General features: G+C 34.0%; 1 protein-coding gene and 1 long non-coding RNA gene across 3 annotated transcripts; one reads left to right on the top strand and one right to left on the bottom strand.

Annotated features, from left to right (window-relative positions):
• The first annotated feature begins 227 nt into the window (after positions 1–227).
• LOC115979328 lies at positions 228–4,404 on the top strand. Of its 2 annotated transcripts, none has more exons than XR_004089027.1 (3): positions 228–241; positions 385–828; positions 4,063–4,404. It is a non-coding gene; the product is annotated as an uncharacterized LOC115979328 (long non-coding RNA). The 2 variants fall into 2 exon arrangements; XR_004089028.1 differs by lacking the exon at positions 4,063–4,404 and having other exon boundaries at positions 385–501; positions 731–1,079.
• A 1,171-nt stretch (positions 4,405–5,575) lies between these two features.
• Positions 5,576–9,348, bottom strand: LOC115982575 (probable nucleoredoxin 1). Its single transcript, XM_031105202.1, has 4 exons — positions 8,941–9,348; positions 7,295–7,774; positions 6,723–7,202; positions 5,576–6,504 (listed from the first exon to the last, which is right to left on the bottom strand). Exons 1-4 carry the CDS (start codon positions 9,052–9,054, stop codon positions 5,842–5,844), a joined length of 1,737 nt encoding a protein of 578 aa, XP_030961062.1. The 5' UTR covers positions 9,055–9,348; the 3' UTR covers positions 5,576–5,841.
• Between the last annotated feature and the right edge of the window lie 5,932 nt (positions 9,349–15,280).

The following is a 15,280-nucleotide window of genomic DNA, read 5'->3' on the forward strand; positions in this document are numbered from 1 at the left end:
AACTTTTGGATTGCAATTCTATAAGATACATTCATCAATCTGTTGCTATAATGTTTTTTCTCGCCTTTGCAGGTACCAACAATTGGTATTCCAGCACCAAAAATGGCTCAACCTCTTGGTACCATCTCTGCTACTTCTTGGGGTTCTGCACTTATTTTGCCAATTTCATATACATACATAGCCATGATGGGTTCTAAGAGACTCAATGAAGCCTCAAAGATACCAACCAAAACATTTTGAGGTTCTTAACTCATCCTTTTCATCTTTTGGTTTTATGTTTGCATATATGTGTTGATCTTGAAAAATAATTTCATTTGGCTTTCTGCATCATGAAATAGAAGTTCATTGTTTTCTTAGTATAATATAATGATGTGAACATTACAGAGCCACTACCCCATTCTTTTTCGAGGAGTCAATGGAACAGTCGCCTATGAATTCATCATTGACTTGAGGGCTTTCAAGGTATCTCAAATCATACTCTTCCTATGGATTCCCAATTTTGTAAGTTTACTTTGGCTTACAGTGAGTCATTTTAATTGTAGAACACAGCTGGTATACAACATGTGTTTGACAAAATGTCTTACTCACTTTTGCATTTTTTCTTTTTTTGATAATTCGATAGTTATACTCTTACATTAGTTTTAGTCTACTTCATGTTTAAGAGTGATTTGGGAGGGCAAAGAGTATTTGATCTCAATCAGTTCTGATTGTGTTTGTTTTGTTTGTGAAGTTAATCTAGGTATATTAGATCATGCTCCACTTATATATTTGGGTGAGTTGAAGCATCCTTTCCAAGTTTGACTAAATGGTTGGTTGTCTCTGCAAAAGGTGGGTTGATTCCATTGAGTGCTTTTATTTTTCTATTGCATTTCAGTGACATTCAATTACAAACTTTTAAATTGATTTGCACTTACAGTTGATTGCATTTGACTTTTTAAATTGATTTGCATTGCATTTAGGTGGTTTGAATTAGAATTCAACTAACATTTTATGTATAAAGCTGTATTTATATGAAAACCATTTTACTAAATTTAGGTTGTAGTCTAATTTAGAATTCAGATAGTTCAAATGTACATTTAAAAAAAAAAAAAAAATTGTTGTTCTTAAATATTGTTATACAATATGTTTATATATTAGGGTGCGTTTGTTTCGACTTCAAATGAATTCCGGAAATCAATTTCCGGAAAATGGAGCGTTTGGCTGTGACGGAAAATATTATTTTCCGGAAATGAATTTCCTGTTGACCGAAATTTGAAGCCTTGACCACGGAAATGAAAATCTGCCTTCATTTTCACTTCAATTGATTTCCGTGGCTTGCAAAACGCAGAGAGAGGGAGAGAAAAAACAGAAAACACAACACGAGAGCGAGAGAGAAAGAACAGAAAAAAACAATCGAAGAACACAACAGCCCACGAGCGAAATCAAGTGCGGAATAGATCAAGCCAACGAACGAGATCGAAGCCAACGAGTGAGATCAAGTGCGAGAGCTCCGATCGATCCAGCCACCCAGAGCTCCGATCGCGATCTCCGCTTCGATCTTCGCGCGATCGCGATGCGTCGATCGTGATCGACGCATCGCGCTGCCAATCGCAATGCGTCGATCGCGATCGGCAGCGCGATGCGTCGATCGGAGAGATCGCGATCGCGCGAACGCGTTGATCGCGATCGCGATCGACGCATCACGCCGTCGGCGCGATCGCGATCGCGATCGACGCATCGCGCCGCCGATCGCGATGCACCGACCGCTCCGATCACGATCGCGCCGATCGCGATCTCTCCGATCGCGATCTCGCCTTCGTTTGTCCGGATTTGATGATTTTTTTCTGGGTTTTGTTTATGTTTTGATGAATAAATGATATTATATAATCGTTTGGTAACCAAGAAAATTTGAGAAAATGTGAAAATGTGTTTTCTATGCTATTTTCAAGAACACAACCAAACATCAGAAAATATTTTCCGAAACATTTTTTGAAATGCAACCAAACACATGAAAATATTTTCCTTTCCGGAAAATAGCATTTCCGGAAAATAGAATATTTTCCGGAAATACTTTTACACGAACCAAACACAGCCTTAGTTGCTGCATCATTATGTCATAGAAGTCTTTCCAATTGAATTTTTGGCAGCCACATCTATTTCCCTAATGTTGAATATCACATGATAACGTGTATAAGCTGCAATATCTATAATGTGTGAATGGTGATTGAAGTCTGCAAGGTTTTTTATAGTTATTACAAAGTTAACAAAAAAAACTTAGAAAAATTGTTGACATTTGCTTAGAAGTTGTGCAAACACGTTTTTTTTGCAAAACTATAATATGGAAATTGGTTCAATTTGGTTTCTATTTAGAGGCTATGCAGATTTATTTAATATTTTTTAGTACTAGGTTGTTGCCTGCTATAATAATTTGATGTTAAGCAAGACTTTGTTGATGGTGGTTATGTAAGAAGGATTTGGTTCTAGGAAGACTGAAACCAAAAATATGTAAAAGTGTGGTAGGTGTGACATCTTATAGTATAATCAATGGTGTGGATTGTGGAGTAATTGCAGATTTATTTGGTGTACTGTTAAGTTACTGTGACTGCCATTATTATTTGCTACTCTGCCTTATCTCTTTTCTGCAACATTATTAATTAAAGATCGGCATACTCTTTTTTTACTTCAAATAGGTTTTTTCCCTGAAACTTCTCACCACTACATTTCCTTTACGAATTATCATATTAAATCTCCAATATACATATGCTTTTGTTTTAAACTGTTTAAAATCTGAAAGTTTGGTAATTTTAACAAACCTTCTTATCCTGTCATTTCGTTAAAATTCAAATTTGCTGCAATTTTCTGTCAAGATTCTATCCATTATGCATTTGTTTTTTGAATCACCTCTATTTAGACAGATTGATAACATTCACCAGGTATTCTCAAGAAACATTGCTAGATAAAGCTGACAGGTTAGGACAGCCTAACTACCATTCTTATCCATTTGACTTCTACTCTTTTCAATTCCATATTAATCTGATAAGATTTTTTAATGTTACAAATCATAAACTCAGATTGAATGTAGGTCTACCAATAATGTAGTTATGTTTCCCAATTCGCCTTTAGACTAATGTAAACGTCTCTGCTATTTTTGTTATTTTTGTTGCCGAAAGATTAAGCTTTGCAAAATCTGGAGCTAGGAGTTTAGCCATTGCAGATGATAACGGTTTTGAGTATGATAATGTTATTGTATATAAGGGCCAATTCTATGTGATTGATACATTGGGAAACGTTTCGTGGATCGATAATTCGTCATTGAAGTTGGTTCCATTTTTGCCTCTGCTATGTGGGTTGGGTAGCTAGAAGCAGTTGGTGGAGTCATGTGGAGCTCTCTATGTTGTTGATAGATACTTTAATAAAGAAAGGAGGAGGGTAGAACATACCAACCGGTATGTTAGAGACTGTGATGGTCCCAAAGTGGTTGATTTCAAAGTGTATAAGCTGGATGAAGAATGGGGTCGATGGGAGTTGGAAAAAAGCTTGGGTGATCGAGCTTTAGTTTTGGGTAATGATTGTTGTTTATCGATTTTGGCTGAAGAGTTTACTGGGTATAAAAGGAATTGCATTTTCTTCAATGATCAAAATGAAACTCATGTTTTCAACTTGGAAAATAGAAGCTTTGGAGATTTACAGAATATCTATCCATCCTGGCTTCTCTCAAATTTGCTTTCGGCCTATGTAAGATAGTACAATTCCAATAACTTTCTTTTTGGGGACCTGAATTTGAAGCAAAGAAATAGAAAGAGAATGTGTAATGCAACTGTTAGAGAGAAAAGGGTAAGAGCTATACTGTTTTCTACCAAAGATGGTTGCTAGAGATTAGTAAGTGTTAGAGATATATTGTTTTCCTATATTTTCCTTGCAGATGGATCGAGTTTATCTTAGTTCTCCTAATGTGATTGCAGTCCTTGATGTATTCATAAATCATAATTATGGGTTTATATCCATTGGTTCACGTGCACTAACATATAAATGGTCCTCATTATGATGTTGTTTGGTCTTACTGTGTTCTTTTCCTTATTACAGTGGTCTGGAATCCATGGGATAAGAAATGAAAATCAATGGTAGATTTCGGTGATGAGTTGTACAAACAGATGCTTTGTGTTGATGGAGCAGCAATTGAGAAACCTATCACTTTGAAGCCAGAGGAGGAATGGACAGGGCGATTGCAGCTCTTAGTTTTGCCTTCGAGTTTCTGCAGCGAGTACCTCAATTTTTAGGATAGGTCCTTTGAGGAATGCTGCAAAATTTCAAGAGCACAATGTGGTTCTTTTGTTCTTTTTCTGTCCTTATAGGAACCTTAGTTAAATCTCATGTAATAGCTCTCAACTCTTTTTCAATAAAATAATAGCTCTCAAGTTGTAGAAATTGTGCGATGATACTTAAGATGGACTTAGTACTTCATAATATCTCAGACTATAGAGGATAGAGGATTGTGGGGAAAGCCGCATTTTTAATTGAATGGTTGCCCCAGGAAAGTAGGTACCAAACCAATTATTCCTTCTATAATATCACTATCTTATTCCTTTCTCTTTTATACTTCCAATTGAAAACAAAATGGTAATTTAAAATTCTTGGTTTAATTCTATACCAAATTGTCAAAAATGATTATTTATTTATTTATTTTAAAATCATCATCTTATTCCTTTTTCTCTTTTATAGTATTAAAAAAATAAAACAAAATAAAATAAAACAAAATAAAATAAAACAAAATAAAATAAAACATTGGGAAGCTACCTCTTTATCAGAGCCAAGTTTTGATCCTAGCACCTATGGGTTATTACAATTTTTGGAACTAATGTTATTTATTTTAATGAATGTTTCCTCCCTTTATATTTATATATATATTTTTTTTAGGTCAGAAAGAAACTCTTTAACCTTCTTTTATTTATTTTATTAGATGTAAATTTTGAAAATTTAACTATTGGATTCCATGTTCTTACTATATTCTCCATAAAATTTCAAGAAAATCAAAGATCAATAGTTATGTTATTAATCAAATTTTTACATTTCAGGGGTTTTTTTTTTTTTTTTTCCCTAAAATTATGTATAAAAAATAAGTTTATTGATAAAATAGTAAATAACATCTAATTTGAAAGAAATTAGACATGTATATTAAGAACATAAATAATATGCAATTTAAGAGTTAGATTTTCAAAATTCCAATCTAATAAAAAGATATATGAAGACTTTGAAAGATTTCTCTTCAAACTCCTTTGGTTTGTCATGCATATTTATATTCAAAGTTCAAACAATATAAATCTATGCAAGTAAACCATTCAAAATTGTGCCAAAAAATAATTCTAATAAAAAAGACTTAATTCCTTTGTTATCAACCAAAAAGTGCTTGACTAATATGAAAGTACATCATACTCCTTTGTATGTTTGTATTGTATTGTAGATTTGTTCCTGTTAAACACTAGTATTAGTAGAGACTAGAGATAGAGATAGAAAATAGTTTAAGAAATAGTTCAATTTTTAAGAAGAACAAAAAAATAATCTTCAAGAAATTTTAGAAAATAAATGATACATTATATCACATTACAAAATAATTACATATTCATTTATTTCCAAGCAACACGTGGATTTGCTAATAGTCTAATAACTTAAACCATTAGCACTTGCATCAGTATGCATAATAACTTTTAGGCTGGCCCTATATTCAACATGAGAGGCCATTATAACCACAATAGCACACTTAAAAACTTAAGACTTAAGACTTACACCACAATTCACAAGCAAATAACTCAGGAAAAGGAAAGGACACTAAAGATCAAATTATCTCAAATTTAAGATACGGTATTATTAAACTTTGAAGCAGGTTTCTCCATCGCAGTTCCATCCTTCGTGGGGATTTTCTTCCTCCTTGGAATCATCATTGGCTCCTTTTTCTTCTTTCAAGGCACACTTTGGATGAAGATCAAAGTCACACTCATCACAGTAATATGACCAGACATTTCCTTCCTCACCACACCCATCACATGTATAAATCCTACGACGAGCAAGCACAAGCTCGTGCTCCTCATGGAGTTTGAGTTTCAACTTCTCAGGCCACCCCTTTGCCAACTCCTCAATTTGTGCCTCAATCTCCTTCAACCGCTCATCAGTAAAAGGATAAGCATCAGCCCCATGAATCATTATAATATCTCGAGCTTCTTTCGTGACAGTCTTGCCACTTGGTCCAATGGCTACAAGCAGGGGAATGCCATGGACCTTGAAAGTACGACTCAAGGATGCCTTCCTAGGATCACCAAAGGGAAGCGCTAGCCAAGGCATTCCTGAAAAGAATTCATCAAAAGAGGCTTGATCCCTGTCACTAGAGATGAAAATCACTTCAAAGGCATCATCCTTTGCCTTGATCTTGTGGTATGCATCCATAAGTTTTGGTAGAAAGGCGCGACATGGAGGGCACCAATGTGCTGAGAAGTAAAGTAGGATGTTTTTTCCCACTAAATCTGTTACTGGAATCTGGAAAGGTAAACAAGTGATCAAATTCATTTTAACAGGATGCAAACTTCTCTACATAGCACATAGAATATTGCATATAAACCAAGAACTAAATACAAATATGTCCACTGTTAGTGGGAGGTACGAATTCATTCGTCATCACAACAGTTGGACCAAATTATCTGACATAATCCATAAGCTATTATAAAGTTTGCAGCATTGAATAAATCTTAGGTTACCTTGACTCCATCTTTTCCAATGACAAAATCTTGATCTCCTGAAACCAAAATTGACTCCAGGGTTTGAGCTTCCTGTTTTGCCTTCTCCACCTCAGCAAGCTCTGTGAACCTTTCTGGCGTGAACGGGTATGCCAGAACCCCATGTTCGTCAATTGCTTCAGCAACATTGGATTGAAGAGTCTTCCCATCTGGCCCTATAATAACCAAAGTGGGGAGGGCTGCCAGCTCAAAGTACCGAGCTAGCTTTTGACAGCTCTTGTCCTTGACAGGTAGTGCAAACCAATGCAAGCTTTTGAAGCCTTGATTGAATGATTCCTCATCCTCTTCAAGTGGTATCAACACAATCTCAAAGTTCTCTCCCTTTGCTTTCAATTTTTCATAAACCTCATCAAGTTTTGGAGTAAAAACATCACAAGCCTTGTACGAGAATAATGAGAAATACAGACCTACTGTCTTTCCTTCAAGTTCAGAGACAGGCACCTTGTACATCAAGAATAAATACAGATTAGGGGAGAGGAATACTCTATTTCATGTTAATGAACAAAATAACGAGCAACATCATGAAAATTTACCTTCTTTCCATCAGATGAAATGACAAAGTCACGTGAGCTGGATACCAAGATAGATCTCAAGGACTGATTCTTCCTGGCTGCTTCCTCTTGATCTTTCAAATCTTTGATCTTTTGTTGTGTGAAAGGGTACGCTTCAATTCCATACTCCCGAATGATCTCAACTCCATTGTCACTCACAACTTTCCCCTCTTCATCAAGGATTACACAGTGGGGTATGCCTCTAACCTTAAACAATTCATCCAAGCGATCACGTGTCTCTGAATCTGAAAATGGGATTGCAAGCCATGGCATCTTGGAGAAGTACCCTTTGAAGGACTCCTCATCTTCATCACCCGAGACAAAAATGACCTCAAAATCACCTTTTGAAGAGAGTTCATTGTACACCTCAATTAAAATTGGGGTAAATCGGCGACAGGGGCCACACCATGATGCTGAAAAATACAATGCCAACTTCTTCCCGTTCAAGCTCTCAATTTTAACCTGCAAAATTCACAATTCAAGAAATGATTCCCTCTTAACTCGTTCCATAACATTCGTACTAGTACAATACTAGACTACGGTCCATGGAACACTACATACAGTCAAAAAGGCAAGTTTCATAATATTTAAATTAATTTTAACAAATTAATCATTCTAACACCGTTCATCCATTGAGTTCATCATTGGTTTTGATAAATAAGCTAACAACTCTTCTTCTTAAACTCCCCCACCCCCCCTCCCCAATTAACCTATTGGCAATTAAAAAGCTTCGTCATTTGTTAAATTTGCTTTCCATAGAAACTTATCAAACTTTTAATAGGTTTTTTCAGACATCATTGTTTTATGAAGTTATGTATCAATGGGACCAGAGACCTACAGGAACTACTAAACTGAGAAATATGATGTGGATGTACTGACATATACCAAAGAAATAAAAACACCACAATTTTTTCTGAAAAAATTCCACTTGTTAGCTGAATTGCTTTACTAATGGAAAAAAATTCACCTAAACACAATCTTAATTTTATTTAGCAGCCTTAGTTTATCCAAAATATATAAGTTACTTGCAAGTAAAAAGAACAAAAAAAATAAACTTAGTAAGTATTATAAAATACAGGGGTCTACTATACAGCCCAAGATCTTCACAAAAGAATTTCATGAATCAGCCATGGTTATGTTCTTGCTCATAAACTCTATTTTTAATTAAAAACACTGCAGGGCATATAAAAGAACTAAGTAAATTTAAGAAATCCAAATTTCACCAATACTATTCCAATAAATTTTTTTTTTTTTTTTTTTTTGGAAGTGAAAAAAAGAGAGTATGAAATCAATGCTCGCTAAATTATAAATGAACAAGTACCAAGGAATCGCATCAAAATCATGAACTGATTATAAGCTAAATTACTTATTACATAGGAAATAAAACCAGCAATCAAAGCCAACATAAACTCTTCTCTCTTCCTCTCTCACAGACCATATTTTCCCGAGAAAATCACAAGAAAAGTCCCATCAACCAGTTTTCATTGTTGGATAAATAAACCCAAGATGCCCACATCACATGCCACCATCAACCAATTTGCTTAGAAAATCAGAGAGGTGTTAAAAAAAAAAGACACCCATCAATAATCATTTAATGAAAAAAAAGAGTTGACAGAATCAAAAAGTACCTGATCGCCGTTGTTGCGGACAAGAAAGTCTCTCTCAGAAGAAGAGAGTATCGAGCGAAAGTCGTGAGCTTCGTCGTTGATCAAAATCTCGGTAACGTTTTCTTCACCTGCCATTTTCTCTCTCACTGATCAGTTCTTGTGGAAAGTGCGTGAAACTGAAGTGAAAGATGCAGAGAGCTATATAAACTATGGTATTTGTCTATGCTTTGCTTATTCGAATTCCTTGCGTGAGGGACTATAGGTAAGAATATTCGTTTTTATAGAACGCTCAGGTAAGTTCCAGAAGCAAAAATGTATTTTTGTTTATGAAAAAAATAAAAAGGAGATAAAGATTAGGCAAAGACTTATGGAACTTTCTTAGTCACCAAGGCAAAGAAGCTTAATTTCATTTAATTTGTAGTTTTGCGTAAGAAGAACGTCGGAACAATGATGCAATTGACAGTTGGACAAGGATGATACAGATTTTATAGCACTGTTATTACACATCGGTGTATTGTGTGGGCGCTAACTAAGATGAAAATCGGGTTTTCACTTCAGTTGAATGGTAATTTCAAAACGGACCAAAATGATCCGAACGGGACGGAATGGAGTGAAGTGAATTGAATGGAATAGAATGAACTAAAATGGACTAAATAGATGGAAATAGAATAAAATAGACCGAATAAATCAAAGTAAACCAAACAGATCGAATTGGGCGGAATTGACCAAATTGGACTAAATGAACCTGGACTGAAATTAACCAACTATTGAGTTCTAGTTAGATCAATTGATAAAATCTTTGATGGTTCTATAAGAGATCTGAGATTCAATCTCCGCCTACACTAAAAACTAACTAGTGTTTTTGTCTGATTATAAAAAACTATTATCAACATTAAAAAAAAAAAAAAAGTAACCAACTAGACCAAATAGACCAGACTAGATCGGAAAAAAAAAAAAATGCTGATGTGACACAATATGAGCGTGACAAACAGGAACACCTTGTTAGTCAGGATGTTCACATGAACACCCTGCCAAAAAAAATAAATAAATAAAATAAAATAATAATAATAATAAATAAAAAACATAGGTTATTTGTTATAAATATGGTTTTAGAACTTGTTTTGGTTTGTTCATCGAAATAGAATTTTTTGGTACCGGTCTATTTCAATGTACCGTCTGACTCTGTTTCACGCTTACCCCCACCCCCCAACACACACACACACATATATAAGTTCAAGTTACACATTTTTTAAGCTTTAGATTTTGAAAAGATATAACAATCAAAAATAAAATATCATCATTCTTTACATCATTAAATGCCTACCTAATTAATAATATCCTTATTATCTCTCTTTATTAGATATTTCTATGTGGATTCTCAAATATATATATATATATATATTTTTTTTTCTATGTGTCTCCTTTTTCTCCCTCCACTTTCTGATGCTTACCTAATTGATTTGCAACGTGATCTATAGAGGGCAACATTTATCTTATAAAGTTAAGTTCTTATCACATTCTTCTCAAAAAACAAAAATAAAAATAAAATAAATTATGCGTACTCTGTAACATCCATCTTTTGTGCCTACCCAGAGCAGCTTATCCTTAGGATTCCTCCAACTTAAAGGGATTTGTTTAATAACCTCTGCTTCTTCAATCCAAAAAATTTTCCTTAACTATTGCACTCTTCGATCATGCATAGTCTCCTCATTTATCAATTCATTAACCTTGGCATCTGCATTTAGCATCACAGTAGGTGATTGAATTTTTAAATCTTAATTACCAAAAACGTTGCATTACTTGTGGTGATAAAAGTCAAAAATAATGGTAGAAGTTGAACTTGACATAATCACATAATTTAATTTTGACGTTGCCTCACTTTAGTCACTTGTAAGTAGCATCAGACAACTATAACAAGACCAACTTTAGATAATAAAAAAATTAAATAAAAATCAATTTAGATGGGCAGAAGAAATAATGAACCCGAACTCTGTATGAAAAATAAAATAAATAAATAAATAAATAAAAGCAACACATACAAAGTAAAGAATGAATGAAAGGAGAGGGGGGGGGGGGGGGTGTCTAGGTATCTTCCTAAAAAAGATGAGAAAAGCGATAGAGGTTTTATAGAGGGGAGAAAAAAAAAAGCATGGAAAGTGGAGCTGTGGAGAGAGAAAAGGGAGACACGTAGAAATATTTACTAAAGAGAGATAATAATGATGGTATTAATTAGGTAAACATTTAATGATGTAAAGAATGATGATATTTTCTTCTAAGTAATCTTACAACTACAGGTAATTCTATAGTACCCAAAAAAAAGGGGTGTGATATTCACTAGTAGGTAACCTGCTATACTAGGTTATTTTTTTTTTCATATTTGAAGGTTCCATCTTCATATTGTGCAGTTCCAACATTACATGCGACGGTTCTTTTCTCACATTTGGTGGTTCACTTAATTTTTTCTCATATTTGACGGTTTCATCCTCACATTGTGCAATTCCAACATAACATGTGACAATTCTTTTGTCACATTCGGTGGTTCCCTTATTTTTTTTTCTCACATTTAATGGTTTCATCCTCACATTATGCAATTCCAACATCACATGTGACATTTCTTTTCTCAAATTCGGTGGTTCCCTTCTTTTTTTCCTCACATTTAACAGTTCCATCTTCACATTGTGCAGTTCCAATATCACATGTGATAGTTCTTTTCTCACAATTGGTGGTTCCCTTACTTTTTCTCACATTCGATGGTTTCATCCTTATGTTGTGCAGTTCTAACATCACATGTGACAGTTCTTTTGTTTCATTCGATGGTTCCCTTATTTTTTTCTCACATTTGACGGTTCCATCCTTATGTTATGTAGTTTCAATATCACATGTGATAGTTTTTTTGTCTCATTCGATAGATCCTTTTTTTTTCTCACATGTAACTGTTTCATCATCACATTGTGCAGTTCCAACATCACACGTGACAGTTCTTTTGTCAAATTTAGTGAATTCCTTATGTTTTTCTCACATTTAACGATTCTATCTTCACATTGTGTAGTTCCGACATCACATGTGACAGTTCTTTTCTCATATTTGGTAGTTTCAACATCACATGTGACAGTTCATTTGTCATATTTAGTGGTCCCCATACATTTTTCTCACATTTGACGGTTCCATTTTCACATTATGTAGTTCCAATATCACATGTAACAGTTTTTTTCTCACATTTGGTGGTTCTCTTATTTTTTTTCTCACATTGAATGGTTTCATCCTCACATTGTGCAGTTCTAATATCAGATGTGACAGTTCTTTTGTCACATTTGGTGGTTCCCCTTTTTTTCTTACATTTGACGGTTCTATCGTCACATTGTGTAATTTCAACATCACATGTGACAGTTCTTTTATTACATTTAGTGGTTCCTTTACTCTCTCTTTTTTCCACATTTGACGGTTTCATTTTCACATTGTGCAATTCTAACATCATATGTGACAATACTTTTGTCACATTTAGTGGTCCCCTTACATTTTTCTCACATTTGACGGTTTCCTCCTTACATTGTGCAGTTCTAATATCACATGTGACATTTCTTTTTTCACATTTAGTAGATCCCTTATTTTTTTTCCCACATTTGACGATTCTATTTTCACATTGTGCAGTTTCAATATCACATGTAACAGTTCTCTTGTCACATTTAGTAGTCCTTTTACATTTTTCTCACTTTTGACAATTCCATTTTCATATTGTGCAGTTCCAACATCACATGTGACAGTTTCTTTGTCACATTCCGTGATTCCTTTTTTTTTTCCTTACGTTTGACGATTCTATCGTCACATTGTACAGTTTCAACATCACATGTGGCAATTCTTTTGTCTCATTTAGTGATTCTTTTACTTTTTTTTTCACATTTGACGGTTCTATCTTCACATTGTGCAATTTCAACATCACATGTAATAGTTCTTTTGTCACATTTAGTGGTAACCTTACATTTTTCTCACATTTGACAATTTTATCTTCAGATTATGCAGTTCTAACATCACATATGATAGTTCTTTTTCTCACATTTAGTGGTTCTCTTACTTTTTTTTCATATTTGACAGTTCCATCTTCACATTGTGCAATTTCAACATTACATTATGATAGTTGATAGTTTTTAGACCCCTTAAAAACATAATTGGATTAACCTAAGTAATTAGACAAGTTGTTACTTAGTCCAAATTCCAAATTTAGGTTATCCCAATCAAACTATCGTATCATGTAAAGCAACGAAAATATAAATAACACAATGATATGATCACCTAGGAAACCAAATCGGTAAAAATTCAGGGAGAATTTAACCTAACTATCCTCAAGGTAAACCTGAATCCACTATGAAAGAATCGAAGTTGCTCAATAGGACTTAGACCACTAACATCTAATTGCTACCCACCAGTAGAATCTTACTGACACGACCACGTGCAAGCTCTGAAATCACGGACTCCTTCTTTTTTGGATTCTCCAACAAGTACAAGCACACCCGCTTATGTTTCTTTAAGTTCTTATGACAGCAACTGAACGATCATCAAGCTCTTGAAGAAATCTCCTTCTTCATAATCCTAAACTTATGTAAAGGAAAATTCCTTATAGATCTCACAAGAGATTTACACAAACAACAATATGAGTAACACTAAAATGTGGCTAGGATTTGCCTTTTATACCTAGGGCAAATTAGAAAACCCTAAACGTTTTAAAACAAAACTAGAGCTAAGTTGGAATTCTGCAGAAAATGCCTTTGACTCGATTTTCGATTGATTGAGCTTAAGTTTCGATCGATCAAACCAGGCCGAGAAGCTTAAATGATTCCTGCATCAGCTTATTCCAATTTTACATAAATGAACCAACTTTGAGTAAGTTTAAACATGACTAAACATCTCGTTTTGATCATGGTTTGCCAAAAATTCACAGTAGAGTTCTAAATACATAAAATCCTAAGTCTTTAGAACCTAACTTTCTCACATTTGATGGTTCCATCTTCACATTGTGTAGTTCCAATATTACAAGTGACTATTTTTTTCTCACATTTGACAGTTTTCTTACTTTTTTCTCATATTTGATGGCTTCATCCTCACATTGTGCAGTTCCAACATCATATGTAACAGTTCTTTTGTCACATTCAGTTGTTCCTTATTTTTTTCTCAAATTTGACGGTTCTATTGTCACACTATACAATTCCAACATCACATATGACAGTTCTTTTGTCACATTTAGTGGTTCCCTTACTTTTTTTTATCACATTTAACAGTTTTATCTTCACATTGTAGAGTTCCAACATCACATATGATAGTTCTTTTCTCACATTTGGTGGTTTCTTTACTTTTTTTTCTCACATTTGACGATTCTATCATCACATTATGCAGTTCCAACATCACATTTGACAATTCTTTTGCTACATTCGGTGGTTCCCTTATTTTTTTTCTCACATTTGACGATTCCATTATCACATTATGCAATTTCAATATCATATTTGACAGTTATTTTGTCACATATAGTAGTTCTTTTATTTTTTTTCTCAAATTTGATGGTTCCATTGTCACATTAAACAGTACCAACATCACATTTGCTCTATTTTTGTCACACGTGATAGTTCTTTTTTCACATTGGGCAGTTTTCTTACTTTTTTCTCACATTTGGCAATTTCATCCTCACATTGTGTAGTTTCAACATCATATGTGACAGTTCATTTGTCACATTGGGTGGTTCCCTTAATTTTTTTTTTATCACGTTTGACAGTTTCATCCTCACATTGTGCAATTCCAACATTACATGTGACAGTTCTTTTCTCACATTTGGTGGTTCCCTTTTTCTTTTTTTCTTTTTTTTTCCACCTTTGATGCTTCCATTTTCACATTGTGCACTTCCAACATCACATTTAACAGTTCTTTTGTCACATTCGGTTGTTCCCTTATTTTTTTTCTCACATTTGACGGTTTCATCGTCACATTGTGCAGTTCCAACACCACATTTGACAGTTTGTTTGTTACATTTAGTGGTTTCTTTATTTATTTCTCAAATTTGATAGTTCCATTATCACATTGTGGAATTCCAATATTAAATTTGACAGTTTTTCTGTCATATATAATAGTTCCTTTATTTTTTTCTCAAATTTGATGGTTCTATTGTCACATTAAGTAGTACCAACATTACGTCTAACTCTATTTTGTCACATTCAGTGGTACCCTATTTTTTATTCTCAAATTTGACAATTCTATTATTATATTGGGCAATACCAACATCACTTCTGACTATATTTTTGTCAAATTTGGTAGTACCCTTTTTTTTTCTTACAATTGACAGTTCAATCGTCATAGTAGGCAATACCAATATCACACCTAA

This window comes from Quercus lobata, chromosome 3 (assembly GCF_001633185.2).
Source record: "Quercus lobata isolate SW786 chromosome 3, ValleyOak3.0 Primary Assembly, whole genome shotgun sequence".
Taxonomy (NCBI): domain Eukaryota; kingdom Viridiplantae; phylum Streptophyta; class Magnoliopsida; order Fagales; family Fagaceae; genus Quercus; species Quercus lobata.

What these genes read in the sequence shown, in the direction of transcription:
- LOC115982575 (XM_031105202.1), bottom strand. Translation starts at nt 9,054, where the DNA reads ATGGCAGGTGAAGAAAACGTTACCGAGATTTTGATCAACGACGAAGCT. An exon ending in TTTCATCTGATGGAAAGAAG is followed by an intron (nt 7,203 to 7,294) that starts GTAAATTTTCAT and finishes TTGATGTACAAG; the next exon opens with GTGCCTGTCTCTGAACTTGA. An exon ending in TTGGAAAAGATGGAGTCAAG is followed by an intron (nt 6,505 to 6,722) that starts GTAACCTAAGAT and finishes TTACCTTTCCAG; the next exon opens with ATTCCAGTAACAGATTTAGT.